We start from the raw sequence: 24,555 nt of genomic DNA on the forward strand, positions 1-24,555 counted from the left end.
CGGCATTGTTGAATACTTTAATACTGGCTACCTTCTTTTTTGGAAACTGCAGTTTTTTATTTGGATGAGCAGGTTCCTTGTCTTTGGACTTGACGTGCCCTTCCCTGGGTTCAGATCGTCCTCTTCTTTCCGATTTCTGCGAGGAAGTCTGAAAAGATTGAGAGGGACGTGTATCAAGATCTTGATATCTATCCGGTTTCTTTATGTTATCCCTATTTCTAAGGTTGTATTTTTTCACAGAGGGCTCCATTTGGGGAGACTTGGGTCCTTGGTCCGGAGATATTTCTCTCCGCCGAGGAGACCTTCCTCTGGACTGGAATCTCTTTTCTTTTGGATTGGATTGTTTGTTTCCATCCCAGTTCTTCTTTTGACTGTTTAGATTATTTTTAATAAATATTTTTTCAGGACTTTCAATTAGTTGGGGCTTTACTGGTATACCACCCAAACTATCTCTACCTAGTTCTTCATAGGATTTTTCTATAATTCTGGCAATTTCAGCTGGTTGGTCTGCTATATCTGTCTCTTTTAACCTCTGGCGGATCGCCACATTCGCTGCTTCCCCTTTTATGTTGGCTAGTAATATTGCCGAGACCTGCTTGAAGTCTTTTAGTAATTTCATACCAAGAGTTAAAGCGGGTTCTGGACCGTATTCGTCTTGAATTTGTTTTAGCACATCTGGTATTACTGACATGGATGGAACTCCATGTGTTTTTGTGTAAATGGAAGCAAAGACTGTACCCCACAGTCCTCCACGTGTGGTGCGATTCCCATTGGAAGACAGATAGTCAGAATCCTGTGTTTATCCACAGGGGTGGTGTCTGGAAACACCGCCTCTATTTGGGTGATTTTTTGTGCTAACCAGAATGGTATTTGTTCCCGTTTAGCTGGTACTTTACCTAGGCAGGACTGTATGTTCTGTGGTGTAATTTTATTTGTGTTCCCCTGATGAGGGGTCAGCTGTGGGATTTTAACTACAGGTTGGATGGTTGAAGTCCGCATTACATATTGGACTAGTTGTCTATATATTTTAATTAATTGTTTTAGTTGTACTAAAACATCTGCTGCAGACATCCTTTCGATGTCTGGATGTGGTGTGTATCCGGCTAGGACCGGCCACGTTGCTCCTGGTCTACCTAGTGGACCGAGCCTGGTGATGTGATTATTGTGTTTTAGGGCGCCATTAAACAAGAGCAGATGCTCTTGGAATTTAAGTGGTACTTCCACTTCCTCGAAAGGAGTGTAGGTATCCGGTGGTTCCTCTGTTTTATAACAGTGGAACTCCTTTGTTATAGCATTTGCTGTTGGAAAGTTTATCCATGAATAGAATACCTCTGTCTGCCGATATTCGTGTGCCTCAATTACGAATATGACTGTACCACCTCTTGGTGTCAGTCCATTTTCTATAAGTTTTAACGTTATAGATCTTCTTATGTTGACCGGGATAAGTATTATATCCGGGTCTGCTTCTTGCATAGTATTATCAGCTGCTATTACTTCAGCTGCTACTCTAGCTCTCTCTCCTTCATCATCACTGTCTGGCATTTTACTGTCAGGATGGTTATTCTGTTTGTTTGCAGATCAGGTTTCTTATGGAAACAAAGATGAGATGCACAATATTTTGGAACAGTGTATCCTTCAACGTTGATTTAAACCAAGAACCATACATAGGAGTTCCCTCCTGCGAGGTTTGGCGGATTTTACCTCTCACCCACTCCAGACGTCTTTGGAGTATTATGGGAAAAAGGGGTCCGAGTGAAAGAGCACGACTGAGTTACTCTAAAGTCTTGCGTTAGTTTTATCGCCTATCCAAACACGTTGGGCGCCATGTAGTGTAGTTCCTATTATCCCAATAGGCTCTGCGCATTGGAATAATACCTCCAATAGTATAGACCTAGACCAGACGTTAACTAGGTCTTCTACTGTCGATATTAGACTTAAAGTTTTGGGTTTGCCAGCTAGCTCAGAGTTCACTAGAAACTTTCTCGAATAGACAAGGAGGAGCTGAACCTCCCTGGATAGACAAGAAGGGATTTAGTTTCTGACAACCATAGAACATGACAACTTTGCTCTCCCCTAATCAAGAGTGTATCTCTAGAGTCGTGTGAAAACAAAAGACAACTTATTTTACTCAGTCAGTACGTGCATTCTTAGTTTCACCAGATTGTAGAGAAAAGGAAGAGACGGGCGTGTTCAATAAAAGATGTTATTTATTGATCAGTCTCTTTTCTCGTACAAGAGAAATGAATCGATATTATTGCAATACTTATGGTTAAGTAAAGTGCATACAATAAAAGCAGAAGTATAAAATAATACTGTAAAAACATCTATATGGTTTCTAAGCCATATGGTGGTTTAAAATGGATAAAATAGATACGTACATATAAACATTTGACTAATCGTACTCAACTGGTGCTTCTAACCACGCCTACCCCAGTGTACCTGACCTAAGCCTAATACGTGGGCGGGGATAGAAAGTAGCAGTCTAAGTTAAGTTTGTTTTGCCAAGTGACTGATTCAAGAATTCTCTGTAAGGGGTTATTCAGTTCCGTACCTGAGGTCTAGGATGATTGAGGGATAGTATCTCTCGTCTGAGGTCTTGATATTCCAGGCTGCCTGCGAGGGCTGCTCGGAAGCGCCGGAGCTGGATTTCTCGGCAGGAGAAAGGCAGCGTCTCGTTTTCAGCGCATCAGGAAGGCGGGGCAGCTAGTGGGCTTCGCTCTCTGCTGGGCTTCGGGAAGTCTCGCTGCTCCGATCTCGTCACCACTGCGTGTGTTTGCTTAAGGCAATATCGGTAATATTTATACCTGTAAGGTGTCGAGATTGACGTAAGGATGGACATAGATATGTCAATAAGGATGTCATACGAGCTGGTCGTTAGTGCATTCTTATGCTGAAGTTCTCGGTGAAATCAAAACAATGGCCGCAGGGTTTTTCCCAGGTTGTCATAGGTTTGATTTGTTTTGAGAACTCCGTATGCCTTATCAGGGGCTGGAGGAATATTGCTTGCCTAATTAGATGGCAAGCGTTATGACCTAATCAGATAACGCGCTCCTGTGCCGTGGTCTGGCGTAATCAGATAACGGTTTCTGCATCATGGGATGGCTGCTAGTTAACTCGTTAACCAGAATAGGGTCAGGAATAGGGGGATCGATACAGAACCTATAGGAATACATCACACCCCAACACAGGAAGAGGCCGCAATTCAGGTGCGCTCCTAATATGGGTTAGTGTCTCTTTGGGATGTACCATTAAGCAAAAGCAATGCAATTCCCCTGATATCTTAAGGATCTCACCAAGTGGAGCACAGAGAGGAAGAACAATGGAAATATTTAACATGTATCCCCGAGGCACTAAAGGTGGCGCCTCATCACCCATAGTTACTCTCCTGGAAAATTAACTCAGGCATTGCTATCATAATACGTATGTGCTGATTGCAGGGGACTTCAGTTGTACATTTGAGCCCCTTGCGGCAGGGGACATCTTAGATATTGCAGAGGATGATGCTAGGAGGGGTATTCCTACACTTGCAATCCAACCAATAAAGAGGTGGTCACAACAGGTCATACAGCTGAATACATTAGGCATGGAGTTTGGCTTAAGAGCAGCAAATGGTAGAACTGTTTCAGATCCAACAGGGGCCCACACGTATAACAGGGTCAATCATTCCACAAGGATTGACTACATTCTCCTTGACTTCAAGCTCTGGCGCTTTATGCAGGATATGGAAGTTCAATCGACTACTGACAGCGACCACAATCTACTCTGTTTGAGTATACATTCTTTGTGGCCGTGTGTGCATGGTCCTGTAGTACCAACCGAAACAATGTCAACTTTAGAAGTTCGCCCATCCAATTGTGGAAGGCGCCTGAAATGGTGCAAAGTTGCTCTGGATGAGGCGAAAGCCAAGAATATTGGGGCCCTCCTGTTAGCAGCACAGACTAAGTTGGATATAACCCTTGCAGATCGATCTGACCCATCTAGGGTGTCGGTAATATTTCAAGACACCATTAAAGCATTGGGCAATCTTTTTTTAGTCCAAAACAAAGGTGAGACACAGAAAGAGCCCAGTAAGCCAAATAGCAAAGAGGGCTGGTACACAACAAAATGCCGCCATAAGAAATCTGCCCTAATCAAGGCAGTTAAGTGTAAGTCCCAAGTACTGATCCAGCTGGCCAGGAAAGAATATAAACGGACTGTCTTAGAAGCAAAAAAAGAGTGGGAGGACCGCTATTGGCAACCACTCAAGGAGGCCAGCACTGGGCGAGATGCTGGCCGTTTCTGGAGTATAATAAGATCTAAGAATAGTCCCACAAACGATCTTATAACGTGTAATATTGTAAGCCAAACGTGGTTCGACCACTTCTCAAAACTGTACTCATTTCCACAGGGTGGCTCAAATGAGCTAATTTCTCAAAGTTTCTCGGCAACTTTGGAGGAACCTAATAACTACCCTTACACACAGAAAGAAGTGGAATACGCGATTAAGTGTATTGTGCCACATAAAGTAGCAGGTCCTGATGGCATTCCCGGAGACCTTCTACGCTCTGACCTGCCCAAATGGGGAAAGCTTATTTCCATTTTAATTAACGCCATGGATAACGGCGCTATAATACCCGAGTCGTGGAAGGGGGCAGAGGTCGTCCCAATCTTCAAAAAGGGGCATGGGGCGACCCAGCCAACTACCGACCAATAAGTTTGATCGACGCCACCCAGGTCGTCGGGAAGGTGGTACTTAAGGCAGTCTTTACCTCGCGGTTATTGATCTAAAGACTGCCTTCGACCTGGTGCCTCGGGAATGTTTATGGGGAGTGTTGTCCGAAATGGGGATTCCCTCGAACATCCTGTCAATACTAGTGAGGCTCCACGAGCGAGTTCCAACTCTCCTATTCGCTGGTGATACCCTCCTCATTTCCAAGTCCCCTGTGGGCCTTCAGAGCCTCCTAGATGGTTTCCAGTCCTTCTGCATCCTTAGAGGCCTTGTAATAAACATAGATAAGACCAAGTATTTGGTACTGAATCCACCAAAAAAGTTGGGCAGGCCCCCAGTCTTGAACCTTGTATCTTTGGAAAGGGTTACCGTATTTGATTATCTTGGAATATGTATCACCGATTCCATGCAGTGGAACCCCCACATACAGAAAATGCTCTTATGCCATAAAAGGGTAGTGGGGGCCATCCTTAAGGAACAACGATCTTCATCAATTAGACCCGTTGCTCCGGTTATAGAAATATACAAGGCAAGAGGAGTAAGCTCGGCCCTGTACGGAGCCGAATTGTGGGGTACAAGCAATATTGAACAGTTGACAAAATCGGAAAATAAATTCCTTAAAGATATAATGGTACGCCCCCAAAGCACCCCTACGATTCCACTGTTACTTGAATTGGGGTGTCACTCGATCAACGATTTGGCAAAAGTCCGACCGCTCTTACTATGGGCTCGGCTCTGGCGAGTGCCGGAGCTAGCAAAGTATGCGGAGGGCCTGTCGGAAATAATGTCCATGATAGGTTGGCACAAAATTAAGTGGCTTAAAGATGTCAAATCCTTGCTTTGTAATTTGGGCCTCAATGATGCATGGGAAAATAGATCTGCCCCGCCAAAAGCAGTATTGAAGAAACTTTATTGGAGTTGGGTATCCAGTAAACATAACTCTGATTCCAAATTGGGCAGAATTACCGATGACTTCTTGAGGATTAAGGATGTCACTTTCTGTGAACCCTATCTTGATATCATCTAGAAGCCATCTGATAGGGCTCTGTATTTCAAATTTAGGGTTCGTATATTACCAATACATGAATTGACTGCCCGCTGGAAAGCCCCTTTTCAAACATCCCCTTTTTGCCCAAGCTGTGAGTCTAGAGTAGAATCAATGGCACATATTCTGTTCGCATGTCCGGCATACAAATCACAGAGGAATCGTTGGCTCAAACCATTATGTAGAGAAATGGGTACTCGACACCATTCTATAGCGCTGCGCATTTTAAAATCAGGATACTCGATTATTGTATGTATGTGGTTTGTCAAAGTTTCTGAGATGGGCGTGGTCCATTAGATCGAAAAGGCTAAAAGAAAATATTTAATTTGTGATTTTACACTTATGTGAGAGTAGTACTATTCTTTCTACTCTGTGTTGTATAGCAGAGTTGTGCTGGGGCATGAAGATTTAAATGTTACTTCTTTGGAATAATTCCAATCATTCGCGTTAGTTTTTGCAAAGCATATTTATTGGCACATCAAGTGAACAGCCAACACGTGTTTCACTCCTAAATGGCCAGCAGGCCTGGGGCTTCTTCAGGGCAATAGTAATACGATTTTTGGTCCCGGCTCTTAGCGTAGTCAGGATGGGTTAAGATTCGATCTATTAGTCACGGCGTAATGCCTGGTCTGTCCAGCTCCGGTTCGGGTAACTTGCCGATCTAGTTACATGTAATACTGCTAACGTTATCTATATGCTGAAATGTCCCTGTGGGTCTTGCTACGTGGGACACACTGAGAGAAAAATCCGTACTCTGATTCTGGAACACAAGAGCAACATTCGTACGAAAAATCTGAAATCCACCAATGCTTCACACTTTGTTGACAAGAGACACAGTGTTGCACAACTCAAATTCCTCATATTAGAAGTCATGAACCGCCGAGATGGTATTCACAACAAAAACTATTTGTTGCAAAGAGAGAACTATTGGATCCGTTACCTATGCACGATGCAACCTAATGGGCTCAATGACAGAATGGAATTTTTATGTTATCTTTGATATTCTTCCAGTATGGCATCTGAGAATACTCGATTTCAGTAATGTTTTTTGTTAGATCTTTTTTCATTTTTGTCAACGTTATCCATTGTTCATAATTTGTGAGTTATTATTATCAGTATGGCATCCTATTGTTTTTTGAGCACGTGAGCACGTCTTCTTTTCCCTATGTTGGTCTGTCACTCTGTTTAACACACTACGTTTCAAGATGGCGCCCGTAATCGGTGTCCGCCGTCAAGCACTCTTTCTATGTTTAGTATCAGGCTTCCCCGGTACATACAAACACGCCGTCGCATTTGCCCCGCTCACAAGGTGGAGACACCCTTTGGCACCAGTTCACGTAACTTCTGGCAGTTCTTTGAATAATTCGCACAGCCGTTTCACTGTAAGTACCTCTCAACGAGGACACGAGACTGTTACGTTAGCAAACGTTCCCGATGTTCGGAAGACGAGTAACAACTTTTCCATCATTTTTCTAGCACCGTACTTAACGTGAGATTTTGAAAAGTTGTTTGGCTGTTTGTGGCTGTTTTACTAATCCTGGCATGATTTATCACTCGACTACTAGGTCAATAACTATGGCATGGTCTTAGAATAACACTCTTATACACAGGTCTTTGTGGCGATTTTGGAGGCTCACTGTCACAGTAGATAACACTAGTTCTTTTTTACATCTGCACTCGATATGGATGCATTTTCACTCGCTATTCATTTTAACCCTTTCACATGGAGAATCTGTAAGTCTATCTTTTTCACTTTCTATCATCAACTTTATTCCCATGTTCGGCTCTTTTTATTCAGGACCACTGGGGTTAACACTTATGTCATTTAGCTTTTCTGTCGTTAATGTTGGCATGGTTATTGGAGGTATGCGAGACTTTGTGAGGTGCTCTGTACTAAGACCAATTTATTGTTTTGTTTATAGAATTATCCCCTGACGAAGGGCAGACATTATGCCCGAAATGCATTGGGATCATTGATGAACTTTGTATTATATCAAGAATCATGATGTATCATCGGATGAACTGATATTTCTTGAAAAAGATGATCATTGATTGGAAGTGATCATTAAACTAACTTTGATGATGGATTGACTGTTAAAGTTGGATTTATTTGAAAATCAGATTTAAACATTTATTTGTTACTTTACGCTGTGCACTGGGGGACAACTCCTACATAGGGGCTGCACTTTTTGACATTAATGAAGATGTCACAGAGACATTTTCTATGGATTCAAATGCATACACTTACAATAAAAATACAATTCACACATTATGACAGATGGTTTGTAATCTGAAATATATTTTGGGGCGCCTACAATAGATCTTAATTATCAAACTCAAAGAGTACTCATTACATTAACTCATAGTACATAATTAATGGAATAACACCTGAAAACTAAAGGTTGCCCCACTATCTAAATCTCGTGCTCAAGATACCTAGATTTAATTGAGGTCCAAGATGAAGCGATATGCAAATAAGTACCTTTTCAATTGCTTTGTATGTTTTTAGGTCATCTTCGAAGTCTTTAATTTTGTCTGAATCTGCTAACATGATGTAATTAGAGATTGGTGCTCTTGCCCTTCCCTTGGATTGCACATAGGAACGATATTCAGCTGGTAAATCAAAGCGAACTACCAAATTGCACTTTGGAATGTCAACACCCTCTTCCACAATACTTGTCGCAATTAGTAGGTTGGTTTCATGAGCCCGAAACTTCCTTAGCACCTGTAAAAACAATGAGAAATGTAAAAATTGTTATCTATTATCTTGATAGGATAAGCACACAATAAATCAGTTCCAAACCAATGAATTCACTTCTCCGGTATTGGAATTTTTCATAGATTCACATGCTTCAACATTCACTATAGTCAAATTAAGAATCACCAATATCAATGTAGAAAGAAGCAAAATAAGGACAGGTCAGGCACAACAATGTTTGTTTAGTAGCAAGTCACCTCATTTGAGACTGCTTAAACATCAGCCAATGAGTTGAATACGCACAACACTTCATTACCAGTAGAGGTCATTGTAGCCCAGATTTCACAGTACAAGCGTGAATGTATAATAGCAACAAGTGACTTTTGGGCCAGAGGGGAGGGAGTTTTCGAGGTAAATATACAAATGAAAAAATGTTACCTTGTTTATGGATTTCTGTGTTGTTGTTTCACATGCTTTGGAAATGCAGGTCATCTAATGTTGGGAGTGGACAGCAACATCTGGCAAATAGATTTGCTTCATCTACCTGATTGGACTGTTTTGGTGGCTTGTCTTCATGAACATACTATAACATCCACCTTTACGGGGGAGAACTGGCTGATGTGCTAAGGAGGTCTACACTGTGAGTTAGACAGAGAAGGGCCCAGGGAGAGGTGAATGAGGTCTGCATACCACACTCTTTGTGGCCGATCCAGGACAATTAGGATTACTTGGGCAAATCTTCCTCAAAATGTGAGAAATCAAGCATATGTGAGAAAAAGGGTAATTTGACTACCAGACGTTTGCCGGTAATTCCAATAGACAAATGTGCAATGTCAGGTTTTCTGGAGACAAGAGACATCTGATCTCCAATTCCTCTAGATGGCCTTCCCAGCCTAGGATGTAAGCATCGATTAACAGTGTTGTCACTGGAGGGAGAGGGGGAAACTACTTTCCTTAAGTACGGTTGCTTTCCACACTCTACCATCGTAGATCCAATGTGGTGTGAATACAGCTCTGGAGATTTCAGCTGTATTGGAACCACTGCCTACGGAGGGCCCTTCTGTGCCAGCGTGCATGGGTGACAAAGCAGAAGCAGCTGAAAGACCATCTGGACTGGATTATTTGCTTCACTTCGAAACATTAGAACCATAAACTGAATATCTTGAATCCTCTGGGAGAAGGGAAGGATCGACTTGATGTGGAAAACCAGTACTGTTCCTATGAACGGGATACGGCGAGAGAACACTGGTTGAGATTTGTGCTTGTTAATTGAAAAGTGCAGGTTGAAAGACAATCTGTTTGTGGCCTGCAAATGGAATGACACCCTCTCTGGAGAGCTTGCTTTGATTAGCCAGTCGTCCAGGAAAGGTAACACCGAGACTCCAACCTGCCTGAAATGGACTTCATTCACCGCCATCACCTGTGGAAAGGCCAGAAGTGTGGAAGTGAGACCAAACAGAAGGACCATATACGGGAAATGCTCAGATCCATTGTGAAGCGCAGGATAGGATAATGAAGGAAGACATACTGCAGATTGACGGACAGACACAATCCAGTATTTTGCTTCCAGCACAAGCACAACCTGAGCAGTGACGATTGGTGAATCACTAAAATGTTGTGTCGACATAGTTAAAATTAAACAATATACAAATAAGCATTTACATTATAAAATGGAAAAAAAATGTCACCTACCTTTTTAGCCTGCAGCACATCCTCGCTGTTCTACAGCCGGCTTCCGACTCCTACAGCCAGCTCCCTATTCCTCCAGAGCGAAGTCTCGCAGCTCCTTATCTAAGCCAGACACTGCTCTCATGCTGCATGAGAGATGTGTCTGGATTGGCTGGAGCAGGCTACTTCAGCGCTAAGAAGAGCACTGAAGGCTTGTGCCTGCTTTCCAACCCGACTTTCTATGGCAGCCGGGTTGGAGAGGTTGCATTGCGCATGTCTATTTGGCCATAACAATGTAGCCGGTCAAACCGACATGCCCAATTCACACTGAAAGGGCCACTAGTCGTTACTGCCAATCAGCAGCAATGACGCACTGGCCCGCCCTCAGTTCGGCAGAAAGTCGAAAAACTAAAATGGTAATAAAATCCTTTCATTGCCATTTTATTTTTCCAGCTTTCTGCAGCTGTGTGGGGAGGTGGCGCTCCTCCACTCCCATGGAGGAACCGCAGCTGAACCCGAGCTAGGGGCCGCATGATGAATGTTGCCTTTTTGAAGAACTAGTTCAGTATCCTGAGCACTAGGTTTTGGTGAAGGTTGCCATCCTTTTTAATCAACAGGAAGTACCGGGAGTATCACTTCTGACCAAGATTCTACTCTCAAACCAACTCTATTGCGCTTTGGGGGAGCAATGACTAAACCTCTTGTTGGAAGGCTCGTAGACGGTCGGTCGGAAGCATAGCCAGACATGAGAGAAAGGAAGGTAGATTTTTTTGGAAGGGTAGGGCATACAACCTCTCCACAACTTGGAAGACCTAAAGGTTTGAAGTAATGGCCCTCCAAGGCTGGGGAAAGGAAGATGCCTGTCAGGCTATGCATATTTTGATACTGTGGAACTAGGGTTGCTTCCCTGCAGCGGCTGAGGCAGTGGAAAAAGAGGAGGAGGTAGAGAGTGGGATAGCTTGTGTTTGCCTGCTGTTTTTGAGATGCAAACTTGTCAGCCTTGAATGGAAAAGCCCCCGCTGAAGCCACAAAAGTTCTAAAACTGATGGTAGTCTCTGGTTAGGATTTAGAGCTGAAGGGATGCGGCAATGGTTTTACAGTCCTTAAATCTCTCCAGTTCAAAGCCAATTTTGGCACTGAAGAGCAGTGTTTCGTCAAACGAGAGATTCATTAGCAGAGAAAATCCTGAGTTTCGTAACCAGGCACAACGACGTTGGGAAATGGATGCCTCCATGACCCTTGCAACTGAACAGACACTATCCAGGCAAAACTGTATCACCTGCTTTTCTGTGCTGAATCGAACAGAGCAAACACATATCTACCAAGAGGGCAGGTGGCATTTACAGACCTGAGCGCCATACTCCCTGGTGAAAACATTATCTTGGCAAACTGTTCTACTGTCTTTGATCTCCTAGCAGTTGGGTTAGAGGCAAAGAGGTCAGTGCCACTTTAGATGAACACCATTAATCTCACCAGAAATGGGTGAGCTGATAAAAAGCTGGGGTCTCCCAGAGCAGCTGGGATCTCCCAGAACAGTTGGTCATGTGGTAGCATGAGAAGTTGTATTTTCTTTCCATACGGCGAGTATGGGCTTTGTCAGCACCTCATTAAACAGAAATAAGGGCTAAGCCGTGAGGGAGGTGGAATAAAGGACCTCAGTGAGGATCTGTGGATTGAAGCTGTGGGTCTAATGTGTCTGCAGCCCTCCTGAACACCGAATGACTGGAGGTCACTTCCGGTAAAGGAAGGACCGTCTGCAACAGAAGTTCCCATTACAGTAAGGTATCAAGCTGATTGGTATCCTTCAGTCCTGCAAAGTCTGGGCCCAAAGTGCTGTTGCCATCATCTGCACTGGGGACTTCTTGAGGGTCTATTTCCACAAAGAAATACCTGCCTTCTTCTAATAGCTGCTGAGCCGCTCTTTTGGAATGATGGGGCTTCAGTAGTAGACTCTCTCGCAGATGTCGAGTCAGCGAAGGTGGAGACAGGGGCAGCGTCTGACGTAGCACTGGCCAGAGCAATAACAGGTACCAATGTCTCCCTCCAACCCCCCCCCCCACAAGTCTCTCATCTGCGAGAGTTGAGCACTGGGAGGCTGGATCAATTAGTTGACAGTACAAGGACAATGGCCTCTGCAAGCCACCTACAAATCCACAGACCATCTGACATCTGGGTGGAGTGCGATACGATCTCTGAATACAACCTGTCCAATGCTTTCAAGAATCTAAGACCAGCTCCATGTTGATAACATTATACCAGTTAAACTAATCAAACAACTTTCTTTTGTTCAGTCAACTATGGTGTACCTTCATCAATAGCGCCCTTCTAAATGTCACCTTTCTTCAAGACTGGCACAATTAATGGCCCCCCCAGATTGCTCAGAGGGACGCCCGGTGTACCGACGGAGAGAGCGGTGCTCCAAACACCTGAGCTGCAGCCAGGTGGGGTGAGGCTATTTCCTCCTACCAAATAGCTGTGGAGAGGATTGAGCAAGACCTGCATATCATACAGGTGACAACTTTTATTATTATTGCAGTAGCTGATTATTAACTGGTCCTGAAGAAGGCAGTGGTGTGATTCTAGCCACATTTGCCGAAACATGTCGACCCTACCTGCAGACAGATATTCTGTCAAATCTGCCAGTTATTGATATTTTTTAATATTGGGAGAATGGAGAGACTCTATTAAATTTGTTTTTTCTACTCTACCCAATTTTATAACACTGTATTCTTTTTTCACTTCACATTCATGCACTGCAATTCAGTTACCCTGGTACATTAATTTTTTCGGTTCCACCCGTCATATATCATTTCTGTCTGTCACATAAAATATCTCGTGACTGACCACTTTTTCTCCTGGGTTAGGAGAGCCCAGATGATGAACAGGGCGGTACCGGACGGGAACTGATGGGCACTTTTTTCCTAATTTAGGATCTTAGTGTTTTCTGTTTATTTTTGCACGAGTCACCTGTTTAGTTTGTTTTGGTTGCGTCAACAGCATGGTTACACAGTAGAACTACACTCTTTTTCCTGACCCTCAGACATACTTTGTTGTGTATATGCAGTACTAGGGCATGTGTCTGTGATGGGTCATTAATCTGGCACTTGGACCCTCCCCAATTTATTTTCTTGGCACAATTAATCCCCATTTTATTGTAACCCAGTGCCTATACTAATATTTTCCCCAACTTCCGAACTGGTCATCAAATTTTCCTGGTTATGTAAAGTGAATGATAAATGTGATTCTGATTAACCGACAACTTCCTCGAAATTCAGAATGTTCTCTACCCGTACCATAAGGATAATACAAGAAATGTAGGATTTAAACTGCAATCTTGAAAGTTTTAGATGATGTACACTCTATAACTGATAAAGCTTCATCTGCAGCCTTCGCCGCCACAGACTGACTCAAACTCTTGAAGTACCAGTTACTTACCTACGGTAACGATGTATCTGGTAGAGACGATTCTAGCCGCAGATTCCTTAACGTAGAATTATCCCCAGGTGTGAGATTGGATCCGGAAAACTTTTTGTCACAGCATCCCTGCGCGCCGGGGGGACGGCATCATGCGACTCTGCCCAGTCGTTGTCAGTGTATGTGACGTCAGCAAGGACACATAAGTCCCATCCCGGCGCGCCTACGTCAGTTTTCTTTGGAGAACTTTTCCGCGCCACAACGCAGAGCCATCAGCAGACAAAACTCTGAAAGTATAGAAACAGTGTGCGAAAGAGCAGGTACTGCAGAGCCAGGCACTGTAGTACCCAAAGGCAGGGAAAAGAATAAAGAACAGAGCCCAGCCCTGAGCAGCAACCCTGCCAGTACGGAGATAGCCCCCCCTTGGAGACAAAGAACATATGTAAAAATGCCATGATAACATGTAGCAGGACTACAACCTCAACCAAAAACAATAAAACAATCAAGGGGAACCAGTCCGGGACAAACCAGGAACGACAACTCCAAGACAGCCCCATCACAGAGTGTGACAACCCCCATAAGGAACAAAGGGCTGAGGCACAGCCAAAAGACCCCAACCTAGAGGATAGCAGAGGGCCCAGAACCCTAGTAAGAAAGGGAGAAGGGAGGGGGGCGGGGTGGTAGGTTGGCCCCAACCAGGAGAAACCAGAGCATAAGGGAACAGTAGTACCTATAAACCTATCCTCCAACGTGCCAAAAGGGGAGGAAAAGGAACAAATAAACAGGACGAACATCCTGTCAGAAAGAGAGAAAGAATGTACTCATAGAAGACACAGCCACCCACAGGGAGGCGAGTGCAGAAGACCAAGCCAAAGGTCCTCGCAGAAGGGGGAGGAAGGGCAGGCCGTGAAGGAATCTGCAGGTAGAATCGTCTCTACCAGATAAATCATTACCGAAGGTAAGTAACTCGTACATCTGATAGAGACTACTAGCCGCAGGACCCCACCGCCTGGACATAACAGAGTCCCACAGGTGACAGTTCAAACGGACAGCGTGAAGACCCCTGTCCACCTAGGCAAGGGGAACCCCTACAATTAGAAGGCCATTAGAAGGCCACCGACACCAGAGGGGATGCAGGAAGACAAGAAAAGAGGAAGCCCGTCGTCACTCAGCAGAGGAAACAGGGGCAAGGCGAAAGGAGGCCAAAGCACCCCACGGACATACAAGGCAACAGAACCACCGAGGGAGAAGAGCAACCTAGAGACTCCAAGGAGAAGAGGAAGGGCAAAGGCAAGCCCCCCACACCAGGAACACACCCAGTGAAGAAGGCAACTGTGCCTATGACAGCCAGAAGGCAATAGACCAGACAGAACGGCGGCGCCAGCAATAAGCAGGCGGAAGCAGACCGGGGAGCCAGAGGTCACCCAGGAAGAACCATCCAACGCTCCGCAGGGACAGACTGCGCCCGAAAGAGGGACAAGGAACACAAGAACCATCTCATCCCCCAGGAAGGAGAGGTAGAACTGAATGAAGGGCCCAATGGAAGAAGCGGACAAAGCAAGGAGGACTGTCCCACTAAAGCTACAAGAAGGCACAAGGGTGCAGAAAGACAGAAGGTCGTCACCGGCAAGCACAGCCAGATGCTGAGAACACCACAGAACGATGCACTCAGGGCTAGTCAGACGCCAGTCGAAGACAGAGTGCAGGTAGGCGAAGAAGGGTCCGGACAAGCTCCAGGGAGGAGTCCGCACACACGGCCCAAAAAGAAGTGGAACCAGACAGAGCCATGACGCCAGGCCGTAGACAGCGGTCAGACCAGGCGAACAGCGCAGCGACCACGGTGAGGGACACCCCGGGGGGGCAACTCAAGCCATTCCATCAGCAAGAGGATTGCATCTGCAACATACCGGAATGCCACGGAGAGCAGAGGCCCGAAGGCGGCCACAACTCCCCAGCGCATGACATAGCTATATAACAGCAACCACTACCCCACATAGGACATGTTACGTCCCAAGACATTGGAACCTCTTAGGAAAAAACTTCCGCAGCAGAGGACAACAGAAAAAACCTGCGGAAAAACCCACAGAAGGCTTGTCAAGCAGCCAAAGAGAAAAAACAGAAGGCCTAGTCTCTGGGCCAGCATGGTGTAGAAAACCAAAGCAAAAACACACAGTCAAGAAGCCAACAGAACCACAGTCCCAACAAGGAGGACTTGAATACACAGATCACACAACTGGGGCAACCCACCCCAACGGAAGAACACCTCCCAAAAACCAGATCAACTCACAGGTCACTGAGGAGGAGGAGGCCGAAGCCCGCCAAGAACCTCTAAATGGCCGAGTCCGCAGGGGCATGGAACAAAAGAGTGCCATCAAAAGGAAGGTCCACCAGCTGTTCCCCAGCGTTCTCCATGAACAAACTGTCCCGGAGCCAGGCATGGCGACCAAGTGCAACCGAAGAAGCCATGGCACGACCAAGCAGCTCCGAGATGTCTAGAGCGGAGCGAAGAATAAACGCCGCCAGCTCCCGGCCATCCAACACATTGTGCCTCAAATCAACACAGGCACCCTCCTGAGAAGCGGCAGACATAAGGGACTCCGCCGAGTCCCACAAGCAAGAAGTGTCCCTAGCCAAAACACACAGCGTGTCAAGGGCCCGCAGAGCCGCACTGGTTGAGGTGAATATATTGCGCCCCCAGTAGTCCAGTCAGCGGGCCTCTCGTGACGGGGGAGACAACAGCAGCGGCAGAGAGGGAAAGGCATTCTGCAAAAGAGGGCCTCTGGTAGAGGGGTGGAGGTAAAGACACACCGGATCACGCGCGCCGGATGGTGGCGGTGCAGAAGGTGTTGGGGCACAGTGTCCCCCCTGTCGGCGGGAAGGCCCCAAGTCCCCAAAAGAGAAGAATGGAGCGAACCCTCGAAGGGAAGGAATATGCTACTTACCAGTATGCATCTGTTCTTGGCATGTAGGGCTGCTGACATTCATATCTGTGCATAGATCGCCGCCTAGTGTTGGGTCCGGATGATTGCACATTGTTGTCCTGGAAGAGTCTAAGAAGTATCACGAGATAGGTGGCTCCTCCCTTGGACTACAGTGCGCATGGGCATCCTCTCCATCCTCGATTGTTTTTCACCATTGTGGCAGAGATGGAGTATAGTACAGTAAGAGATGTCCATGCAAAGAGTGAATGCTACAGCTGCGACAGGCACCAGGGAGGTGGGTGGGCGATATGAATGTCAGCAGCCCTACATGCCAAGAACATATTCCGTACGAGGCATGTGGCCTGCTGAATTCATATCTGTGCATAGAATGTATAGCAGTATCTCCCTTAGCGGTGGTTGCCCGTGCCAGCTGCAGCAGTCTGAAAAAGAGTTTTGAGAACAGCCTGATCTACAGCAGCTTGCTGTTTGGAATGTACATCTACACAATAGTGTTTGGTAAATGTATGTATGGTTGACCATGTGGCTGCTCTACAAATTTTGTGTAAAGGAATATTTCCTAGGAAAGTCATGGATGCCCCTAGCTTGCGTGTAGAATTCGCCCCAGGGTGGAACTGTTAAGGTGAGTTTTGCTTTTAAATAACATATCTGAATGCACTTAACAATCCATCTGGCTATGCCTGATTTTGAAATAGGGTTACTTTTGTGTTGCGGTGAGAAAGCAACAAACAACTGTTTTGTCTTTCAAAATGCCTTAGTTCTATCTATATAGTATAGCACAGCTCTCTTGACATCTAGAGTACGCAAGGCCCTTTCAGCTACTGTCTGCGGATTTTGAAAGAACACCGGCAGTTCTATTGTTTGATTTATATGAAAATGGGATACAACTTTTGGCAAGAATTTAGGGTTTGTTCTGAGAACTACTCTATTTGCATGTACTTGAATGAATAGCTCTTGAATAGTTAGGGCTTGCAGCTCACTAACTCTCCTAAGTGAAGTAATGGCAATAAGGAAAGCCACCTTCCAAGTAAGAAACTGTATCTCGCATGAGTGTAGTGGCTCAAAAGGTGGTCCCATAAGTCTGGTTAAAACGATGTTTAGATTCCAGACTGGTGAAGGTGGGTGTGTTGGAGGAATTACTCGTTTAAGTCCTTCCAGGAATGCTTTAATTGCTGGCACTTTAAACAGTGAAAGGTGTTGCCTGTTTTGAAGATATGCTGCTAGCGCGGCTAAATGTATCCTGATGGATGAGTAGGCTAAATTGCAACATTTTAGGTGCAAGAGATAGCAAATGATGTTCTGTGTAGAAGCATCTAATGGGTTTATATCGTTGTTACAGCAGTAGATGACGAAACGTTTCCACTTTGCTGCATAACATGCCCTGGTAGTGGGTTTTCTTGCCTCTTTGATAATATTCATGCAGTCTGGAGGCAAGTTCAGGTATCCAAACTCTAGGATTTCAGGAGCCAGATCGGCAGGTTCATATGTTGCGGATCTGGGTGTTGGATTTCTCCATGGCTCTGAGTTAAAAGAATGGGTGTGAGTCGCAGTCTTTGATGAGGCACCACTGACATTTCTAGGAACCTTGAGTACCATGGTTGCCTTGCCCATGTGGGAGCAACTAGGATTAGCGTCAGCGAGTGTTGGCGCATTTTGCGTGCCACTAGCGGTATTAATGGAGCTGGGGGAAAAGCGTACGCAAATTTGCCTGACCAGTTCATCCATATCGCATTGCCCTGCGACTGTGGATGTGGGAACCTGGCGGCAAAGTATTGGCATTTTGCGTTTTCGTGTGTGGCAAACAGATCTATCTCCGGTTGTCCCCACTGCCGGAAGAATGGTTGGAGCACATTAGGGTGAATGTCCCATTCGTGCATCTGTTGACTGTACCTGCTGAGCAGGTCGGCTATTTGATTGTCCTTGCCTGGGAGGTGTTCCGCTATGAGGAACATGTTCCTTTGAATGGCCCATTTCCACACACTTTAAGCTAGATGCGATAGCTGTGGGGAATGTGTTCCTCCCTGTTTTTGAATATAATACATAGCTGTCATGTTGTCCGTCCGGATCAAAACAGTCTTGTTGCATAAGTGTTTTTTGAACGCTTTTAATGCTAGAAAAACCGCCATCAACTCTAGTAGATTGATGTGCATCTTCTTTTGTTGTATTGTCCAGAGACCCTGGACTGTGTAATGCAGGACATGGGCTCCCCAGCCTATCAGGGATGCGTCCGCCGTCATCACTATTTTTGGGACACGCTCCTGGAACAGTCGACCTTTGCAAAGGTTTTGTGGATTCCACCAATGCAGAGAGTTGTATGCCCGACTGGTCACCAACACTAGGGGCCCGATGTAGGTAAATCTTTTTTACCACTTCTTAAATACCGATTCATACCGAATCGATATTTAAGAAGTGGTAAAAAAGAGGAGGGGAGATGTAGGTATTTCAGATTCGGTAAATACCGAATCGTTAAGATTCGGTATTTACCGATTCTGTAAATACCGAATCGGTAATGCCCATTGATTCCTATGGGCATTGAAGCCCATAGGAATCAATGGGCATTACCGAATCGGTATTTACAGATTCGGTAAATACTGATTTCAGCAAGGGTTCAGGGGGTGTCACTGACACCCTCTGGCACCCCAAAAATAGGCATGTGCGCCATGTGGCACACAGACATGCCCTAAGGGCATGTCTGTGTGTCACATGGCACAGGTGTGCATGCACACATGTGCATGCACACCTGGATTCGGTATTTTACCACCCAATTGGATTGGGTGGTAAAATACCGTTTCTTAAAGCCCTGTGGCACTCTGACATGTGCCAGCTACATCTGCATTTACAGAATCGGTATTTTACCGAGTCTGTATTTACCGATTCGGTAATTTTACCGAATCGGTAAATACAGAATCGGTAAAATACCGATTCTGTAAATGCATGCCCTACATCTGAAAACCCTAATACCGGTCGGAAACGGCCAAAATCGGCCGTTTCCGACCAGTATTAGGGCTCCTACATCTGGCCCTAGGTCTTTTAATTGTCCCCGAGTCTGGTTCCACTGCAGTGCTAGGCACTCCTGTAGCGGAAGCATGTGTAGTCTGGCATGGGGGACTATGAATATGCACAAGACCATCATGCCTATTAGTTGCATAAACACTCGAGCTGGCAAAGAGTGTTGTGGTTTGAACCTTTGGATTAACGTTTGCATTCCGTTGATCCGTGATGCGTTTGGATATGCCTTTGCTGCTAGTGTATTTACTGTCGCTCCCAGGTACTGTTGGACGTGGGAGGGTTGCAGGTGTGACTGGGTAGTTCAGCGAGAAGCCCAGACTGTGCAGGAGATGAATGGTCTTTGACGTGTGGCTGGCACATTGCTGGGCCTATGGCGCTTGTATTAGCCAATCGTCCAGATATGGGTACACATGAATGTGTTCTCTCCTGAGATGCGCCGCCACTGTCGCTAGGCATTTGGTGAACACCCGTGGAGCTGTTGTTACACCGAATGGTAGGACTTTGAACTGGTAGTGTTGTCCTTGAATAGTAAACCTGAGATACTTTCTGTGAGCAGGGTGTATTGGTATATGAAAGTATGCGTCTTTGAGGTCTAGAGTTGCTAGGAAGTCTCCCTGCCGCAGCAGTGGTAAGACTTGTTGGAGAGTGAGCATGTGAAAATGCTCTGATAAAATGTACTGGTTGAGGGGCCTGAGGTCCAATATTGGTCTGAGAGAACCGTCCTTTTTGGGAATGAGGAAGTATAGTGAGTATACTCCTGTTCCTTGATGTTTGAATGGGACTGGTTCTATGGCCCCTTTTTGCAGCATACTGATGACCTCTTGCTGCAGTAACGTGATATGTTCCTTTGACATTGGACGGTGTACGGGTGGTATGTTGGGTGGTGTTGATGTGAGTTCTAGGCAATAGCCATGTTGGATAATTTGCCTGACCCACTTGTCTGTAGTGATGTTTAGCCAGACTGGTAGGAACTGTTGCAGTCTTCCCCCGACCGGTGTTGTATGGTCTGGGGGTAGAGCCAAGAAGTCACTGTTTGGTGTTAGTGGAGGATCTATTTGCATTGCCTCCACGACCTCTGCCCTTGTTATTATTTCCTCGGTATCCACCCGTTTGTGTTTTTATTGTATGTGGATTGTGTATTTGTTTTATATGTGGAGGATTGCTTCGATGTGTTACCTCGCGCACCTCCTCTATAGTTGGAGCGTTGAAAGGAGCCTCTGTGTTGTTGGGACTGAAGAGCTCCCATTGACTTTGCAGTCTCTGTGTCCTTTTTCATTTTGTCCAGAATTGAGTCAACTGCGGGACCAACCAAAAAATCTGGGTTTATTGGCTGGTTAAGAATTGTGGCCTGGACTTCAGTTTTAAATCCAGATATACGAAGCCATGCGTGTCTCCTAAGCAGTACGCTTGTGTTGATAGATCTGGCAGCTGTATCTGCCGCGTCTAGAGCACACTTAATGGAGGCATTGGTGATGAGCTTTCCCTCCTGTATAAGTTCATCTGCCTGCTCCTTGAAAGGCTCAGGTAAGTGTTGGAGAAGTCCTTCTAAACTGTCATAGTGCGCTCTGTCATATCTAGCCAGCAAGGCTTGAGTATTAGCTATTCTCCATGAGTTTGCTGCTTGAGCAGCTACTCTCTTGCCTGATGCTTCTAAAATCTTGGACTCCTTATCAGGAGGAGGAGCCTCTCCAGTAGTTTGGGAATTAGCACGCTTTCGTGCATTGTATAGCACCAAAGAGTCTAAAGGCAGTTGTACCCTGATGTAAGTAGGGTCTACTGGTGCAGCCCTATACTTTCCCTCAATTCTAGGATTGATGACAAGTGCCCTAGCAGTGTCTTTGAATATGTCATTTGCGTGCTTGAGGACCACTTTTAACATTGGAAGTGTTTTGACACTTTTTTCTGATGTTCGTATCAAACAGAAACTCTTCCTCTATAGCATCTGAATGCATATCTACATTATGGTAGAGTGCTGCTCTGTCTATTAATGAGTTGAAAGCCACTGTGTCTTCTGTAGGTGATGGCTTAGCTGGGTATACATTTGTGTCTGTAATGGGTTGAGCCCCATCAGTGTCTGGGTCATCCCCCCCTGGCTGTGAGTTGGGGTCTACATATGGGTTTTGTGGATATCCAAAATCCACATCTGCGTCCTGATCTACATCTGGGTTGTAGTCAGAGCGTGCGGGTGAGTATGGTGCATATGGAGTAGTAGGCATAGCAGGAGAGATAGGTTGGAAAATAATAGGAGAGGTTGCACAGTCTCTTTTCTTTTTGAGTGGTATTTTAGAAAAGTCTTCAGCAGGCACTGGTCTTTTCTTCCTTGTATAAACAGTCACTTTCCCAGTATTTGGGTCAATATATAGTTTGGACTGATCTTCTGTAGAGGGGTCTGGATGGATGATCTCCTCTTCCACAGTCTTTTGCCTTGGCGCTGTTGTTTTAGGTTTGACCTTTTTCGGTTCGATGCCTTTAGTCGGGTTGACCGTTTTTGGTGCCTGGATCTGCATTTGAGGCTTTAGTGTCTGTCTGACAGGTTTTGTCGGTGCGACTTCTTGTACAGGTTGCACCACTTTGTTCGGTTTGTCGGTTCGATAACCTTTGTTGGGTGTCCCGACTTGTTCGGCTGTAGAGGTGTCCTCGGAGCCTGCGGCTTTGGCTCGATGCCCTTTTTTGGATGGATGGGCTTCGGTTCGACCGCTCTCGGTTGGTCTACTTGCGGTTTCGCTTTGGCTTCGACGACCGCCTTGTCGGTTCGATAACCTTTGTTGGGTGTCCTGACTTGTTCGGCTGTAGAGGTGTCCTCGGAGCCTGCGGCTTTGGCTCAATGCCCTTCTTTGGATGGATGGGCTTCGGTTCGACCGCTCTCGGTTGGTCTACTTTCGGTTTTGCTTTGGCTTCGACGATCGCCTTGGGCGTAGCCCTTTTCCCTTCGAAGACAGCCTTTTGTCCCTTTTCGGCACTCGAACTCTATTTGTTCGAGTCGACGGCCCTTGGTTTCGATGGTTTATATGGAATGCTGGCCTTCGGCTCGGCGCCCTTTGTGTTTATCACCTTCGGTTCGACGATGTTCGGTCCGAAGACTGTCGTGTCAATGACTTTCGCTTTCGATTGAACCGGCTTTGGATTACGTGTCTCAGAAGGCTCTTTTTGTATATTCTTAGCCGGGCGGTATTGCGGGGCTATAGAACCAGTATTTAGATCTTGGCTAAGGCCTGTTGGAGATGCCGCGACCTGAGTCTCTGATATTGGTGTAGTGTCTGTGTGGGGCGGTGTACTCACGGTTCTCCCCCCGTTGTCATCGGAGTCGTCTTCGACAGCTACGATGTCTTGGTCGTATTCCTCGACCTCGACGATTTGTTCTTCCTCGTCGATATAACATTCAGAGTCGTGCTCGGAGTATTGATCTTCCTCTTGATCAGAGTCTTCGGCGTCAACAAGATCCTCCTCATCGTCGAAGATATTCTCGGGCTCCGATGCCGACCTCTGCATTTCTTGCCTCGCCACTCGCCGAATCCGGATGGTCTTTTTGGACTGGAACTGGGCACAAGGCTAGGCAATTATCTACATTATGATCTGGTGATAAACATTTGTTGCACACAGGATGCTTATCTGTATGCGGGAACTTTGAGTTGCACTGCGGGCAATATTTGAATGGACTTCGTTCCATGGACCGTCGGTCCACGTGGCATCGAGAAGGCCTAACGGCCCGATTCGACGACCGGAGTGCAAGTAAATTATGAAGAGAGCTTTTCGGTACCTATCGCAAACAATACCGACGAATCAGAAGGCCTTTTGGCCTTTTTGAAAAGTTTATTTCGATTCCGAACTTGGAGTGCTGGAAAGTGCATCCGAACCCAATGGCGGAAAAAAACAATCTGAGGATGAAGAGGATGCCCATGCGCACTGTAGTCCAAGGGAGGAGCCACCTATCTCGTGATACTTCGAAGACTCTTCCAGGACAACAATGTGCAATCATCCGGACCCAACACTAGGCGGCGATCTATGCACAGATATGAATTCAGCAGCCCACATGCCTCGAACGCAGCAGCTCCCTACCACCAGAGCCCTGATGGAGAACCTCCAGAAGATGATCCACGGGGAAATGGGAGGCTGGATCACCCATGCACAAAATCCCCACAGCTGTGGAAACAGCGAGAGCGAAGGCCGCACCCGCCTCGATAGGGCCCCGCGGTGGGGAAAGCAGCTCCTCAGTAGGCGACAGCTGCAAGCTAAGGCGGCCGTACCCCAGGCCAACCGGAGGAAGGAAGGGCCAGGTCCGGAAAGGAGGAAGAGGGACCGAGGAGTGGAGGACCTGCGGCGCCTCCAGTGAAGACCGCGGCGACAGCGAGGAGCCGTCCTCAGACGATGTCGGGGAAAAAGCCATGATGCGTCAGCCCGTCTCCGGCGAGGATGACACCAGCAAGTGTCGAACCTCTGGAGAAGAGGCATCCCAGGACGAGTCAACGGCCCGACGTCAGCCTGGCGCCGTAGAGTCCTCAATCGGAGGCAGGACATCGTCGTCAGATGCCAGGGGAACACCGGAACGACCTCCGCCACAGTGCTCGGTGCAGGAGACCAGGCCTGGGCCGGAACCGGGGTGGCGAGGGAACGGCGCCTGAAAGGCGTTGACCCGACCTCCGACGAGGCAGCCGCCTCTGTGGAGGGGCGAGAGGGACCCGGGGAAGGACGAGGGGTCCCCCTGTGGCACCGCCAGGGCCAGCAGCCGCCGGCACCTAAGCAGCGTCACCTCGGACGAGGACACCGCCTGCCCCGAGGACCGAGTGGGACTCAGGGGTGCGACCCGAGCCCCGACGACCTTCCGCGACACCACAGGGACCCCCGCGGGAGTTTGCAGCGAAGCAGAGGCACTGTGGTCCGAAGGAGGGGCCCCCGAAGGGCCGCACCCCAACGGCACCACATACTCCGAACCAGTCAGCACCGGGGCCGGAGCCGCCGGTGACGCCGCGGAGGGCCCGGCCAACTGCAAGGGATCCGCTGACGTTCTAGGAGGGGAAGGAGGAGGAGGAGAAGCCAGCGAGGCCTGCAAAGGCGCCGCATATGTCTTCATCTGGGT

General features: G+C 46.7%; 1 protein-coding gene across 2 annotated transcripts in view; it reads right to left on the reverse strand.

Moving 5' to 3' along the window:
* Positions 1 to 24,555, reverse strand: part of DICER1 (dicer 1, ribonuclease III) — a 561,110-nt gene that overhangs the window by 367,220 nt on the left and 169,335 nt on the right. For both annotated transcript variants that reach the window (XM_078660108.1, XM_078660109.1), the window contains exon 11: positions 8,236 to 8,478. In XM_078660108.1, coding sequence (XP_078516234.1) covers positions 8,236 to 8,478 — 243 coding nt within the window. The remainder of the gene's footprint in view (positions 1 to 8,235; positions 8,479 to 24,555) is intronic.

This window comes from Lissotriton helveticus, chromosome 9 (assembly GCF_964261635.1).
Source record: "Lissotriton helveticus chromosome 9, aLisHel1.1, whole genome shotgun sequence".
Lineage (NCBI taxonomy): Eukaryota > Metazoa > Chordata > Amphibia > Caudata > Salamandridae > Lissotriton > Lissotriton helveticus.